The following is a 14993-nucleotide window of genomic DNA, read 5'->3' on the forward strand; positions in this document are numbered from 1 at the left end:
CCTTCTTCATAATATCACAGGTAGGTTGTTTCTTACTGTAGTCTTCGTAACCTCCACACATGATGCTTTTTTATCTCCTTATAAAATACAGACCTTTCACCTTTTTACTTTCTGGCTTTTCTTAGGCATATCTAAATTACCACCATCGCTACTCTTGAGCTGTAGGGCCATCATTAAGTAAAATCAGGGTTACCTGAACACAAGCTCTGGAATACCTTGACAGTCAATCTGATAGTCCACATGGCCATAAGTGACTAGTGAGTGGGAATGTGTTCAGTGTGGAGAAAATGGATGGAAACAAAAAAGATTTTAGGCTAGAAAGTGTCAAGGAATATTTCAAAATTTAGTTATAATAAATTATTTCATCCCAAACCACAATACATTTAAGGCAAATATGTTCTCCATAAATATTTGGAGGACAAAAAGGTTATAAGAGATATGTTAGCCTTCTTTATAAGTCTTTGCTGAGCAACACCACAAGATTTCATCACGCTACTCATGATGGCACATAGTTTAAAATTTATGCATTGCTTATTTCTGGAGTTTTCCATTCATTATTTTCAAACCATGGTTGACTGTGGGTAAACAAAACTGTGGAAAGCGAAACATTGAATAAGGAGAGACTACTGTAATTGTAAACAACATTTATGTAAACATGGATGGTAAAATGTCAAGGGACGCCATCCAAAATAAGTTTAAACAGAATAGAATTACTTAGAAACTAGCAAGAGATTTTTAAAATGAAGAAGGGAAACAGATAAAGATACAAGTTCAGTCAATCAAAAAAGAAGATTTTTAAAAAGCAGTGGAAAATCAGAACAAATGAAAGCACAAAGTAATGATTTTAAAAATAAGTCAAAAATATAAATAATTATCATAAACGTAAATGAACTGAACTCCTCAAATTAAATACAGTTAAATAACCATAATATAAACTAAACCCAGCTATAAGGGTTAAATTTTTAAAACATTTATAAAAATCTGTAACACAAAGTATTATTTAAAGGAATCTAGTGTAGTTATATAATATCCAAAAATAGATCTTAAAGCACAAAGCTATGCTAGTGTTAAGGAAATTTGCAAGAAAATGATAAAATATTCACCTCTCCAGGAAAGTACAAAAGTTCTAAAAAGTGTAGAGAGCAAATGATACAGATTCAAATATTTAAATAAAAAATTATTTTAAAATTGAGAATTTGACAAATTCACACTCAGTGGAATATTTCAACATATCTCAAGTATTGACTGATTACCCAGGTAAACAGAGTATATTAGTTAACAGAAACTGCTTCACACAGAAACGTTTTAAAAAATGAATTCTCTAGGAACTTATATAGAATATTTATAAAAATTGAAAAACTTCCAACAAATTTCAAAGAAGTACTACATAAAGACTATTTTCACAACTAAGCAAGTTGTAGACGAATGTTTAAAAATGTGTAATTAGAGAAAATAAAAATAATACATATCATAACTTGTGGGAGGCCATGAAATTTGTTTGAGAGGGAAATTGTAGCCGGAGATGTTTGTATAAAAAGACAAATTAAGAGTGAAAATTGACGGGCTTTGTGCTCAAACTCAGCTGTGTTCCACGGCGCAGAACAAGGAAAGCCACAGAAGGATTCCATGGGAAATACAGCATCTCTACTTGTATTCATTGGTCATAAATAAGTAATATGCCTTTACTTTGCTACAAAAGAGGCTGAATTTTTTTTTTTTTTTTTTTTTTTTGCTTGCATATTGTATCTTAACAAAATTAAGAGGCTCTTACTCCAGGATGAAGATAAATTTAGGTTAGGCAAACCCTGCCATCCAGCTATCCTGAAAAGTTTTCAGTTCACCCAGGCAAGCTGTTATCTTTCTCGCTGAAAGGACTTTAGTGGTTTTCTGCTTCTTTCTTCTCATTATTCATCTAACTCCTATTCGTATTTCAGACCTAAATTTAGACATCACTTTCACTGGATACCCTGTTATGACACCAAAATCAGCTTTAGCATTGGTCCTTGGGTTCCCATAGCACCACACATTTGCTTTTATAGTGACAATGTGACACTGGGCGATGGTTATATCTTTCCTTTGCTGGTTCTTACACCTTACTGTGTAGTCCTTGAAGATTCCTGTTGTACAATTACAAGTCTTTGGAAGGACTGGATAAATGAATGTATCAATGATACCTGGTACAACAAAAGTGTTTAATAACTCATGAGAAAAATTTCTCTTTATTCTTGAAATAAAGTAATACAGTGTCTTTCTCTTTAGGAGCAAGTTTATTTTTATCTTACACCTAGTAAGTCATGTAATTAACTGTGTTCATCTCTTTCACATTGGTTGTATTCTAATTTAAAGCTTGCATTCTAATTTAAACTCCTCTATATTACAGGTCTTTGGGGTGTGAATTTTGTACACTAATATTACTTACATATTTTATTTTTACTTTAATTTGTGTCAGGCTACTTTACTTATTTTTGTTAACTTTACTTTAAGACGGTATTTCATGTAAATAGTTTAAAACCAAACTGTTCTAAATGGCTCTGAGAAGACACAAATTGAGATGGAGCTTAGTGTGCAGGAGGTTTATTAGGAAATGCACTTGAGATCACAACTGTGAAATGGAGAAGGAAGGACAATTTGGCAGAGGGAGACTACTTCAGTATTCTGGAATTGAGATGGCCCCTTTCAAGTTGGGGTGAGATAACTGTGCCTTTATACCCCTGCAGTGATCAGTCTTTTGATGCAGGCTGCCCCTGAAACTCCAAACAAAGCAGTTTTCTTCATCAAATGTAACCTCCAAAGAGGAGTGAGGGCTGGGGGGAATGTTCCTACAGAACTCTCAGAAGTGTGGGCAGCTGTTTGGTCCATAATAGCATGGTTGCTCTGTAGGTCTACAATCCAGCTGCCACTCGAGACTTCCCTAAATCTTGAGTATTGTATATCCTCTTTTCTCTTTTGGTTTACTCCCTCATTTTGGCAAAAATCTACATTCCATAGAAATTACTTATAAAAATAAATGAATACTTTACAGATTTAAAACATTTTTAGTTTGTACAAAACCCGATTGACAATTTGAATGTGTATAGAATTCTATACTTAGCATCATCTTCCAAAATTGTAAGACATTGTTACATTGTCTTCTGGCCCTCCATATGTCTGTTGAGAAGTCTGATGTCATTCTTAATCTCATTTTTTTTGTATTTGTCTGTCACCTGTTCCCTTCACCTTTACTTCTTCCCTTGACCACTAGAAGCTGTTAATGCTGGTAAACTAAAATATCATGGTGTCTTGCTACATATTCATGTCTATTATTTGAGCTGAGTACCCAATGAGTCATTTAAATATGGAAACTCATGTCTTTAAGTTCATATGAAATTTTATTGATTACTGTGTTAAACATTTTCTTCTTTCTCTTATCTCAATTAGCTGGCTCCACAAGTCTTATTTTTAAGATATTAAACATACTGGACTAGTAATAAAATTCCTTTATTTTTCCCCAATATTTTACATAACTTTTTCTTTCTTTGTTATACTCCATGAGTTTCCCTAAATATCGTTTTCAGCCTTTCTCTTGAACTTTTAATAGTGCTTTCATAGATTTAATTTTCAGAAGCTCTTTTCAAGCCTGCTGGTTTGTTTTGTTTTGTTTTGTTTTTGTTTTTTTAGGTAGGGGTGGCATTCTGTTGTTATTTCTTATTTGAAAGATCATTTCATCCATTTGGGGTTTTTTTAGTTTTTTTTTTCTCTCTCTTTATAGATTTGCTTGTTTTAAGTTGTTGTATTTTTTATTTGTTAAGTTTGTTTTGCTCATTTCTTACTATAGGGATGGGGAAGGATTTGGCATATAAGGAACCATCAAGTCTTAAAAAGGCTTTCAAATAACCCCTCTGCCTCATTTATGTATGAAACAAGCATTTAATCTTCCTGGGTCCCAGCAAGAAGCCAGGAGCTATTTCTCAAAAAATAAAGAGAATGACTTCGTTTTAAAGCTATAGATATCATGACTTTTTTCTTTTATCAGAGCTTATCACAATCTCCTCTCCACTTAGTATCCTAAGCTCCAGCACCATTGGATTTTGGGGGTCATAACCACCAATTTACAGTGATGCTTACATTATAGATTATAACAGCTAAAGAGGTCTTATCTCTTTGTGAGTCCTACTGATAATGGTGTGCTAGAGTTTTCCAGCATGCTATCCCTGTATAGATTGTGTTAAACAATCTATTGTCATTCTTTTCTCTCATAGAAATATCTTAAATAATACTGATTCTTACTGCAGCACAAACATGTTTAACTTGTACAATTTTAAGATCATATTTGATTTGTTAAAATATTGTGTTTATAGAAACCAAACCAAATTATTTATATATATTACATATATACATATTTAATACATACATACATATATAGCTACATATATAATACATACATTATACATCTACATGTATAATACAAATATATACATATATGTCTTCAGCTTCAAGTATCAAAATCAATTTTGTATACCTTAAATAAAATGAAAATGTATTTTTAACATGTTAATACTTCTGGACTCTAAGAGAAATAGAAGACTGGCTTGTAATATAGGCACAAATCAAGACACCACCATAAAGCTGAGAAGAGGTGAAAAGGCCATCTTTTCAAAGTCTGCAGGACACAGCTACCACTGCTGTTTTTGTAAATGAATTCTAACCATCTCTTGTCTTTCTAATATTTGTTCAAGGGCTAAAATTTCCAGTTGGAGCTTCCAATTGGCTAGGCACATGTGATTTGCTCATGCACTGACTTTGGGGACAGAAGTGAGGTGAGGTATAACCCTTCCCCTTCAGAACATTAAATTTACAACATAACAAATTCTTCTGAAAGAGGAAAGCATATTAGAAGCTATGTAGCAAAAATAAAGTGCCAACTAGAGCTATAATTTTTCTTATTATTTTTTCTTTAAAATCTTAAATATTATTTAATGTTTAATTTGTGAGGAAATAAGTAGAGCAAAATAAAATAGAAAAAATGAAATAATATCTAGCAACAATTAATATAAAGCAATAAAAAGTTATACTCATTTTATATAATTTTCTTCACACCAGTATGTATTTTTTAAAAATAGCATTAGTTGTTTTTTAAGAGAAAATTCCATCTGGTTGACCAGTTTGTTATGTATAGTTTTACCCAATAAAATTATTCCTCCTTTTCCTACTCTGCAGTTTGGGATCAATTTCAACAGCTGTTTTAGATTAAGTCTATTTTTGAAATAATATTACCAAGAGGAAAGAGACATTTTATCTTCTAAGGATTCCTTGGAGAGGCAAGAATGTCAACAGTCATACATAAAATCATAGCTTTCACTGGAAACTACAATCTTGCTAAAGACAAAAAGGCCATTTTTCTTCATGCAAGCTAATATCATGTCCTTATTATGTAAGCAAGCACAGTATATTCTTTAAAATGTCAGGGATAAGGAGAAAAAAAATTCAGAATATAATGCAATTATAATATAACAATATATTTCAATTCGGGCTATAGGCAGGCTTTCTAGTAATAGTTAAGCCTTTTCTGATGGATGCAGGGCACATTTTCCAATAGAAAAATGATGGAATTGACACTTTAAGGAGGTAACACTGGAGCAGAGGCTTGACCACCACCCAGTTCTCACCAGCACTCAGGATGCTTTTGGATGGGTTACCCACGGGCACACAAACATGTGCACACACACACACACGCACACACACCCCAGATACAACATTCCAAACCATGAATATGCTATGCAACACTGCGTTAACAGGACATGCCTGTAGTGGCACATAACTTGGCCTAGAAAATACTGGGGACATCTGCATTCCCTTTTCTTATTGAATTGACTTACTTGGCTTCTGAGTTTTCCTCAGAAGTAACACTTCAATATCTTTTCCATTTCTGTCTTGATCATTGTTTGTGTACCAAGTATAGCTGTACACATTTGGTACCATACTGGAAAACTCCAGGCAGAGCCATTTAAACATAAAGATTACATTGGGCATGACTTCTCTTGCCTTTTAGAAGTTTACAACTAGCATTGCCTACTATATGTGGCAGAGCTGGTCATCAGTCTACAGAGGATATTTTCTTATTGAACTAATGTTGGCAATTTGCATTTTAAAACAGTATTGAAGTATGCATATTTAGTAGAATAAACAGAATATAACTTTCTCTTACAGAGTTATTGAATCTCTTCCTTATCTGTTATATTGCCTTTCTTACTTCAATTTGTGAGTGTTTTCTTTTGTATTGATAGAATAGTTCAGAGAACCATCTATTTATTGTTTAAGGGTTTTGTTATATTTCTTTTAGAAGCTATAGATACTATTAGATTAATTTACTATGGACTAATTTATTGATATAAATTTAACTATTTTAAAATCCTAAGTAATTTTACTCATCTAACTATTTTAAAATCCTAAGTAATTTTACTCATCTTCATTTTTTATTTCTTTTTGCACTTATTTATTTGCCTGAAATAACCTAGTGATTCAAAATAATACTTACAGAAAATCTTCCATGAACCATATATAAACTTTGTTTGATTTTTAAAAAAAATTTTGATAACTAGATTATTTAAAATTTGTATTTATATCTATTTAAATCTTTGGCTAAATCTCATGTATTTTAATATTTAGAATTATCACATTTTCTTAATAGTGTTGATTGAATAGCTCTTTTATCTACACTTTCATAATTATTTAAAACAGTATATGAAATGTTTCAAGCATGTGTATTTTTATACGCTACATATAGCAACTCTGTATGCTATTTCTATTATTTGTAATTTATAAAATTATTTTACTGGTCTTCTACATGATTGATTCTTATAGTTTTTCTATGGCTATTGGTGAGAAAATTGAATTCTCCAATATTGAGTTCAAATTTTTAATTTGATCATTAATACAATTTTGTAATCAATATTTTTAAAATATTATTTTTGTCTTAAATATATTATGGATTAATTACACAGATACATGACAGCTGCCATTTCAGTTACTTTTCTAACAATTTTGTGGCAGATTTTGCTTTACATATTTCATTCCATATCAAGCAAAATAGAAATATTTGTAATTTTTATATTTGTACTTTACATTGTAGCTTTTATAAATATAAAATATCCCTATTCTATTTCTTATAATAAAATTATAAGAATCTCTTTCATGTGTAGAGAAATGGAGATTACCTTCTTTTGAAGTATGGAATTTTTCATAGATTCCATGCTTGTTTTCTGTTCCTTTACAACTTTCCAGTGCTTGAGCCTGCCCACATCAGTCACAGCAGGGCCTGTCTCCAAGTCCAGAGGTCCAACAGGCTGAGCTAAATAATGATAAATTAGATCCTCATGCAAACCACAGCCAGGAGCTTAGTGGCTACAACAAAGACTTGGACAGGTTTTCTGGGGAGCACATCCTCCCATAAGCCTATTTCTCTCTTTGAAGGAGATCAGGTTTAAGACTTTCTCTGCTTCTAGGCTCTGCATAGTTTTCTAAATGCCAACTATGCAAGTTACTTGCATTTTTCAATAAATCCAAGTGAAAGAATAGAGAAAAACTTTAGAAGTGTTTTATCTGATGGTCTCCATCTTATTCCATGCAGGTTGCTATAACAGAATACCATAGACTGGGTGACTTATAAACAACAAAAGTTTATTTCTCATAGTTCTAGAGCCTGGGAAGTCCAAATGTTAGCAGTCAGTATCTGGAAACGGCTCATTTCCTCTTCCTTGACTTCCACCTTCTCCCTGCATGCTCACATGGTGGAAGGAGCTAGAAACCTCTCCTAAGCTTCTCTTGTGAGAGTACTGATCCTATTCATGAAAGCTCCACTGTCATTATCTAATCAGGTACCAATGGCTCCACCTCTTAACACCATCACATTGGGAGTTAGGATTTTAGCACTTGAATTTGAGGAGACACGTTCAGTCCATAACAGTCTCCCCAGCCCATCTTTGCTTCCAAACCTCTCCCCTCAATTTCTTTTCTTTCCTTTTCTTTTGTTTTCAATAGAGACATTGGCTCACTCTGTCACCCAGGCTGGAGTACAGCAGTGGAATCACAACTCACTGCAACATCAAACTCCTGGTCTCAAGCAATCTGCCCACCTCAGCCTCCCAAATTTCTAGGATTACAGCTGTGAGCCACCATGCCCAGCCCTCCCCTCAAATTTTGTACTGTCTGGAATGTTCAGCTACCACTGCTGTCTGCATATCCTTGTCTCAGAGACTCATACCACTTCTACGTAGGTTTGCTCAGTTCAGTTACATTCGTACTAAATTTAGCAGCAATTCCTCTAGTTCTCTAAAATGTGGAATACACAAACCTCTGACTGATTTCCAGTGAACATGCAGAATTTTCTGTCTTTGTTTTAACTACTGGATGTTTAAATGGGATTTTAAAAGACAAAGAGAGGGAATTATTTGTGTTCCTTTCATTTTGCCAAAAGTCTTGCTATTGTTTTTGTCATAATTTTGGTTGTAAACCTCCTCAAATATTTTGTGAAATAATTTACACCCAGTTGAAAAATAACTCTTACAAAAAACTTTAAGAAAATTAATATGTTTTTTTCTGTTTTCCAAAGGAGGAAACTGCTATACAGCAGTATTGACAGATTGATTACAATCAAAAGGCTTTGAAGAACAGCAAGAGGAATTGAGTTTTAACCTGTCTGTACACAATCCATACAGAGTGCTTAAAAAAGAAAACAGAATATTTGAATCATGTTTGTTTTTGAAAAAAATCATTCCGTGTTTTTACAATTTTAGTGTGTATATATTAATATAAACCACATAAAAAGATAATACTGGCTGGGTATGGTGGCTCATGTCTGTGATTCCAACATTTTGAGGGGACTAGATGGGAGAATTGCATGAGCCCAGGAGTTCAAAACCAGCCTCGGCAACAAGGGAAGACCCAATCTCTACATTTTTTAAATAAAATAATAATTAGCCAAATGCAGTGGTGTACCCTCTGGTCCTAGCTATTCTGGAGGTAGAAGTGGGAGGATCGCATGAGCCTAGGAGGTTGAGGCTACAGTGAACCATGATCATACCACTGCACTCCAGCCTGGATGACAGAGTAAAACTGTCTCAAAAAGAGAGAGAGAGAGGAGAGAGAGAGGAAAGGAGGGAGAATACTGTGTTTCTTAACTTTGCATGTGTGGTAATGTGTGTGGTATGTGAGGTGTGCATGTGGAGTGGAAGTGGTTGAGACCATCTGCAATAAGCTTGTTAACTGGTTTGTATCACTCATATCTTTATCCTCGAGACTGGAGATATCTAAGTTTTCATAAGAGATCATCAGAAGAATGATGATCAGCTGAGAAAACACATCCACAAAATTCCAAAGAATATCTGGTGAGATTATTTTAAAGAAAACATTTCTCATACACAAAAAGTGTAAGAATTGACATAGTAAATATGCAGGCACTCACTAATCATTTAAGAAATAAAAATTGAAAAATAATGCCATGAAATTATCTGCATTCCCCATTCTTATTTTTTTATTTTATTTTTATTAAGCACTACATAACACATTGCATGTTATATAATACACTGTATAACCTTCTAGCAGGGGTAGATGGCCATAACTGAGTTGTTTCTTCATCAGTCAGGAAAATGCTTCCTTAATCAATGTTCTCCAAACCCTTTGACACATAGTAATGATCAACTCCAGAGATGCGCTTATCTCTTTCCATCAGATTCCAGTGATACCCAAAATGAGCAACCCTTTTTTCCTTGCCCCCATTAGTGAACCTCTGGATGTACGCAGTAGCCGCTCCTGGAATAAATAAGCACACGCCCATGGCGGCGAGTCCGGGGAGAATCTCGAACCACATCTCTGCCCCGTTACCTAGGCCAAAACCCTGCTTCTGGGTCCTTGAAAGGTGACCGGGCTTCGGCTCCCTTCCCAGTCACATTCCCCATTCTTATTCCATTTCCCTCCTTCTATGCTTTTCTCTGCCACACATTGCCAGTCAAAACCACTATTCTGAGTTATTTGGAGTTTATCATCCTATGCATGCTGCTATACTTTTACTTCATAAATAATTTACACGTTAGAGTTCCATTGCAGAAAACAGAATCTGCTTTAGCTAGGTTGAAAAAGGGATGTCTTACTACATATTAAATAGCTTGAAAAATAGGAAGGGCCAAAGCACTCGGCTTAGGCTATGCTTCCAGAAATATCTCCAGAACATTATTACCTACAAAGCATTTGGGTAATGTTCTATCATTGCTGCCAGAGTTGCTAACAGAGGAGGTTGCTATCCATAATGCTGATGAAAGAATTGAAAACTACTCCTTTGGGAAAACAGCTGTATGAAGCTGTCAAATTAGGAAATTTCTGTCACCATGCTGACTACAAAACTATCAGACAGTAAAATGGATGCCTAGCGCTCAGCCTGTTTGCTCATGCTCTAGATTTTATATTCAGGTCTAATCTCATCAGGATGCATACAATGAGAAAACACTCCATTGTATCTGGAACTCTAGTTCAGGCAGTCAGACAAGGGGTTAATGTTCAAATTATATGAGGGAATTCTACAGCTTAATAGCAACATACGTACGCACACACACATGCACACACACACACCAGTTTAATAACAGACAAAGTACTTAAATAGATGTTTCTCCAAAGAAGACATATAAATGGCCATCAAGTATATGAAGAGGTGCTCAACATCACTAATTATCAGGGAAAGGAAAATAAAAATCACAATGAGATATTTTCTCACATTTGTTAGGCTATTATCAAAAGCAGAAAAGATAACAAGCATTTGTGAGCATATAGAGATACTGGAACCCTTCTAACAGTGTTGGTGGAAATTTAAAATGGTGAAATGACTAGGGAAAACAGAATAGAGGTTTCTCAAAAAATTAAAAATAGAGCTACTATATGATTCAGCAATCCCATTGCTGGGTGTATAACTAAAAGCATTAAGATGAAGATCTCAAAGAGACATCTGAACTCCCATGTTCACTGCAACATTATTCACAATGGCCAAAACCCAACAACCTAATGTCCATTGACAGATGAACGGAAAGAAATGTGATATATACATATAATGGTGTATCACTGTATTCAGCTTTGAAAAGAAGAAAGTCCTGCCATATGTGACAACTCAGATGAATCTGGAGTACATTATGCTAAGTGAAATAAACCAGTCATAGAAGGTGAAATACTGCATGATTCCACGTACATAAAGTGTCTATAATAGTCAAACTCATAGAAATAGAGAAGAGAATGGCAGTTGCTAGGGGCTAGATGGAGACAGGAAGATAGAAAATTGTTGCTTAATGGGTATAAAATTTAAGTTAGGTAAGATGAATAAGTTTTAGAAACCTGTACAACACCATGCCTATGGCTAACAATACTATATTATGCACTTTAAAAGTTTGTTTCCAGGATATAATCCTGCAGAACATTATGTCAAGTAAAATAAGCCAGGCACAGAAAGACAAATACTCTGTGTTCTCTCTCATATGTGGGAGAGAAAAAAATAAAAAGATCTCGTAGAATTAGAGAATAGAATACTGTTTACCACAGGATGGGAAGGGGAGCAGAGAAAGAGAAGAGGAAAAGAATGGTTAATAGATACAGAATTACAACTAGATAGAAAGAATGAGTGCTAGTGTTCTGCAACACTGTAGGATGACTATAGCTAATAACTTCCTGTATATCTTCAAACAGCTAGAAGAGAGAATTTTGAATATTCCCAACACCAAGAAATGACAAATGGTTGAGATGACGGATGTTCTCATTATGCTGAATTGCTCATTACACATTGTATCCATGTATCAAAATATCACTCAGTACCCCATAAATGTGTATGGTTATGATGTGTCAATTAAAACATAAATAAATAAATATAGATCTTATGTCACATGTTCTCACCATAAAAAGTGTTTACATAAGGTGATAGATGTGTTTATTACCTTGATCATGGTAATGATTTTTATGGGAATATCTATATGTTCAAGATTATAAAATTGTATACATTAAATATGTACAGTTTTATATATCACTTATATTTTAATAAAACTGTCCATTTTTTAAAAGATGATAACCCAGTAAGGATATAGAATCTGTGTGGACGAAAAGAAAGAAAAATTACTAATTTAGGGATAAAATTTAAACACTGAGGTATAAGACTCAAAAGAATTTTAGAAGTAAATTTTTTGCCTGTAGAGGTAAAAGTTAGAAAATTGTGTTTTTCTTGAAATGAAAGATATTGGGCTATTCCTACCTCTGAAGCCATAATTTCACTGTTCAGGAATTCTATAACTAGGGACTTTGTCATTTTTTGTGCAATCTCAGTATGGTTTGGATTATGAAAAAAGCATATCACATTGGGTAGCAAACTGTTTAAGATTTATTTCTGAGAAAAAGTTAATAAATCTTCTGGCAGCCCTTTGAAATGTATTATGATTGAAAAGGATTCCCAGCTGAAAACACTGGAACTATTTTCTTTAGTAATCTACAAATGTTTTATCACCCTGTCATGTGATGGATAGCATTCAGAAATAGTTAAAGTAAAAGGAACTCTAAGTGCCCAGAAATTATGCAGAGTTTCACTCTTTTGAAAGAAGCTCTTAATGTGGCAGTAATATATTGAAAGACTGGTTTCTAAGCTTAAATCTAGAGTCTGTTTCTAAAGGATTAGGATAAGATGTTGTGCATTGCATATGTTTTTAAAATTTGCTATAAATTAGTAATAACAATAAAGATCTACTCTGTCTGTCTGTGGTTGGATGAATCACATGACCATGTAAATAGTATGACTGAATGTATGAGATAAATACAGGAGAATTGTCTTGGCATCTTAAAGAAGCCCAACAAATGGTACCTCCCCATCCCCACCTGAGTTCTGAATGTAATAAAAATGAGATTAGAAATGAGGCCATTGGACAACATGAATGAGCGTGAAGGACGTTATGTTAATGAAATAAGCCAGGAACAGAAAGATAAATACCATATGTTCTCACTTATATGTGAAAGCTTAAAAGGTTTATCTCATAGAAGTAGAAAGGAAAATCATGGTTACTAAAGTCTGAAAAAGGGCGGGAGACATGAAGGGAGGTAGGATAATAGGTACAAAAATACAATTAGATAGAAGAAATAAGTTATTGTGTTTGACAGCACAGTAGGGTGATTATAGTTAATGAGAATTTCTAGTATATTTCAAAATAGCTAGAAGAGAGAATTTTTAATATCCCCAGCACAAGAAGTACCAAATATTCAAGGTGATAGATATGCTCATTACTCTAATCTGATCACTATACATTATATATGTATCAAAACATCACTATGTATCTCATAAATATGTACAATTATATCTTCATTAAAAAATTAATTTTTAAATGAAATGAGGGCATTGAAGGACAAAACATTTTGTTTTCACAGACCGAGTTGTAGGAGGTACTATACAGTGTGGGAGGCAGGAGAGAATAAGCTTCCTAGTTGACTTATGGAATTAGTCCTAGTCACAGAAGACACTACAACCCCACATGCTTGCCCTAAGTGAGCCAGGCCCCCTACATGTGTAACATGGGCAGCTGAAACAGGGCCATATGTTCCCTGTGGTCAGGCTGGCCCCCAGTAAGGAAAACAGAAATATGTGAGCTGAAGCAAGCACACCCAACTTCTTCTCAAATAACAAGTCCATCACTTCCACTGCCTCCTCTCCTACCTCTGTGGGGAGTGACTGGGAAGGTAACAAGAGTCTCTCCTACTGACTCCAGAAGTGAAGAACAGATCTCCCCTGATGGTGCTCAGCTTTTCATTCTCCTGGCTCTCTGGGTTAATGCCATGGTTCCATCAGGACTGTGGCTATTTTCCTAGGGGAAGGAAACTCAATAACAGACAGGATGTCCAACTTCAGTCTTGACTGGATTGCATCCCCAATGCTAACTACTACCCCTTTGGATAGACTTCAGAGAGCATTCTCTGGTTATAACTGCTGCATAACTAAGTACTCAAAACATAGTGATGTACAATAACTTTTCAATGCTCACAGAATGAAGCAGTGTGAATGTCTTACACATGCTCCACCATCTCTGGAGTCTTGGCTGGCGCAATTTAACAGTTGGGGGTAACCACACAGCTGGGGAATCATTGAGAGGCATCTTTATGCACGTGGCTGGTGATTGGTCCTACGTAGTTGAATCTGTGGTACCAGACCTCAACTGATGCTGTCAACCCGAGCACCTACAGGTCACTACTCCAGGTGGTTGGACTTCTTATGTAGTAACTCATGGCTCCAAAACAAATGTGCCAAGAGAACCAGGAGGATGCAGTACTGCTTTTTCTACCTAGCCCTGGAAGTTAGGAACTTCACTTTCTCTGTATGATATTGTTTATAAGCTAGTCACTGAAAGGGCCCAGATTCATGATAAAAGACATAATCCCCCAACTCTTATAAAAGGAGCATCAAAAATTTTCAGAAAATGTTAAAACCTCCACAGTTCAATAGTTGTTAGTATTGATTTTGTCCCGTATGGATCTGAAAATAGAACAACAATTAATTAGTTCCAAGACACGTCTGCCACCAAAGCCAAAAATTATTTCTCTATCTCATTTCCTATCCAAACTGTGTCCACTTAAGAATTTCAACAGAGCGTATCAGAAGATCCTCAGTGAAACTGAATTACAACAATAAGATATTAAAATAATAAATTGCCTAAAGATGTTCTGCTAGTAAAATTCCAACAATTATAGAAAACGTCCCATATGTTTGATATAGTCTTATTAACAGTATTTTCAGAAAGAAATTAAATGCAAATCCTAAAAGTGTTCAAGTCCAAAGACTTCAAAATCCAAAAGAACTTAAATCCAAAATAAAACTGTCTTGACCTTGTAGGACAAAAAAATTAATTTATCCCCAGTTTCTTTTTCTGCTCACACTTAACTGAAAAACAGAAACAATGACAACAACAACAACAAAGTAATAATAATAACTGGACAAATTTGAAGTTCTTTCTTCTTAA

At 34.4% G+C, this 14993-nt stretch overlaps 2 protein-coding genes across 3 annotated transcripts in view; both read right to left on the reverse strand.

Annotated features, from left to right (window-relative positions):
• Nucleotides 1-14993, reverse strand: part of CCDC102B (coiled-coil domain containing 102B) — a 375607-nt gene that overhangs the window by 330375 nt on the left and 30239 nt on the right. The window lies entirely within an intron of this gene.
• On the reverse strand, nucleotides 9609-9927 carry LOC126941467 (NADH dehydrogenase [ubiquinone] 1 alpha subcomplex subunit 1-like). The gene has a single exon (XM_050768128.1). The coding sequence runs from the start codon at nucleotides 9842-9844 to the stop codon at nucleotides 9632-9634; it is 213 nt and encodes a 70-aa protein (XP_050624085.1). The 5' UTR covers nucleotides 9845-9927; the 3' UTR covers nucleotides 9609-9631.

This window comes from Macaca thibetana, chromosome 18, assembly GCF_024542745.1.
Source record: "Macaca thibetana thibetana isolate TM-01 chromosome 18, ASM2454274v1, whole genome shotgun sequence".
In the NCBI taxonomy this organism is placed as follows: domain Eukaryota; kingdom Metazoa; phylum Chordata; class Mammalia; order Primates; family Cercopithecidae; genus Macaca; species Macaca thibetana.

What these genes read in the sequence shown, in the direction of transcription:
- LOC126941467 (XM_050768128.1), bottom strand. Translation starts at nt 9,844, where the DNA reads ATGTGGTTCGAGATTCTCCCCGGACTCGCCGCCATGGGCGTGTGCTTA.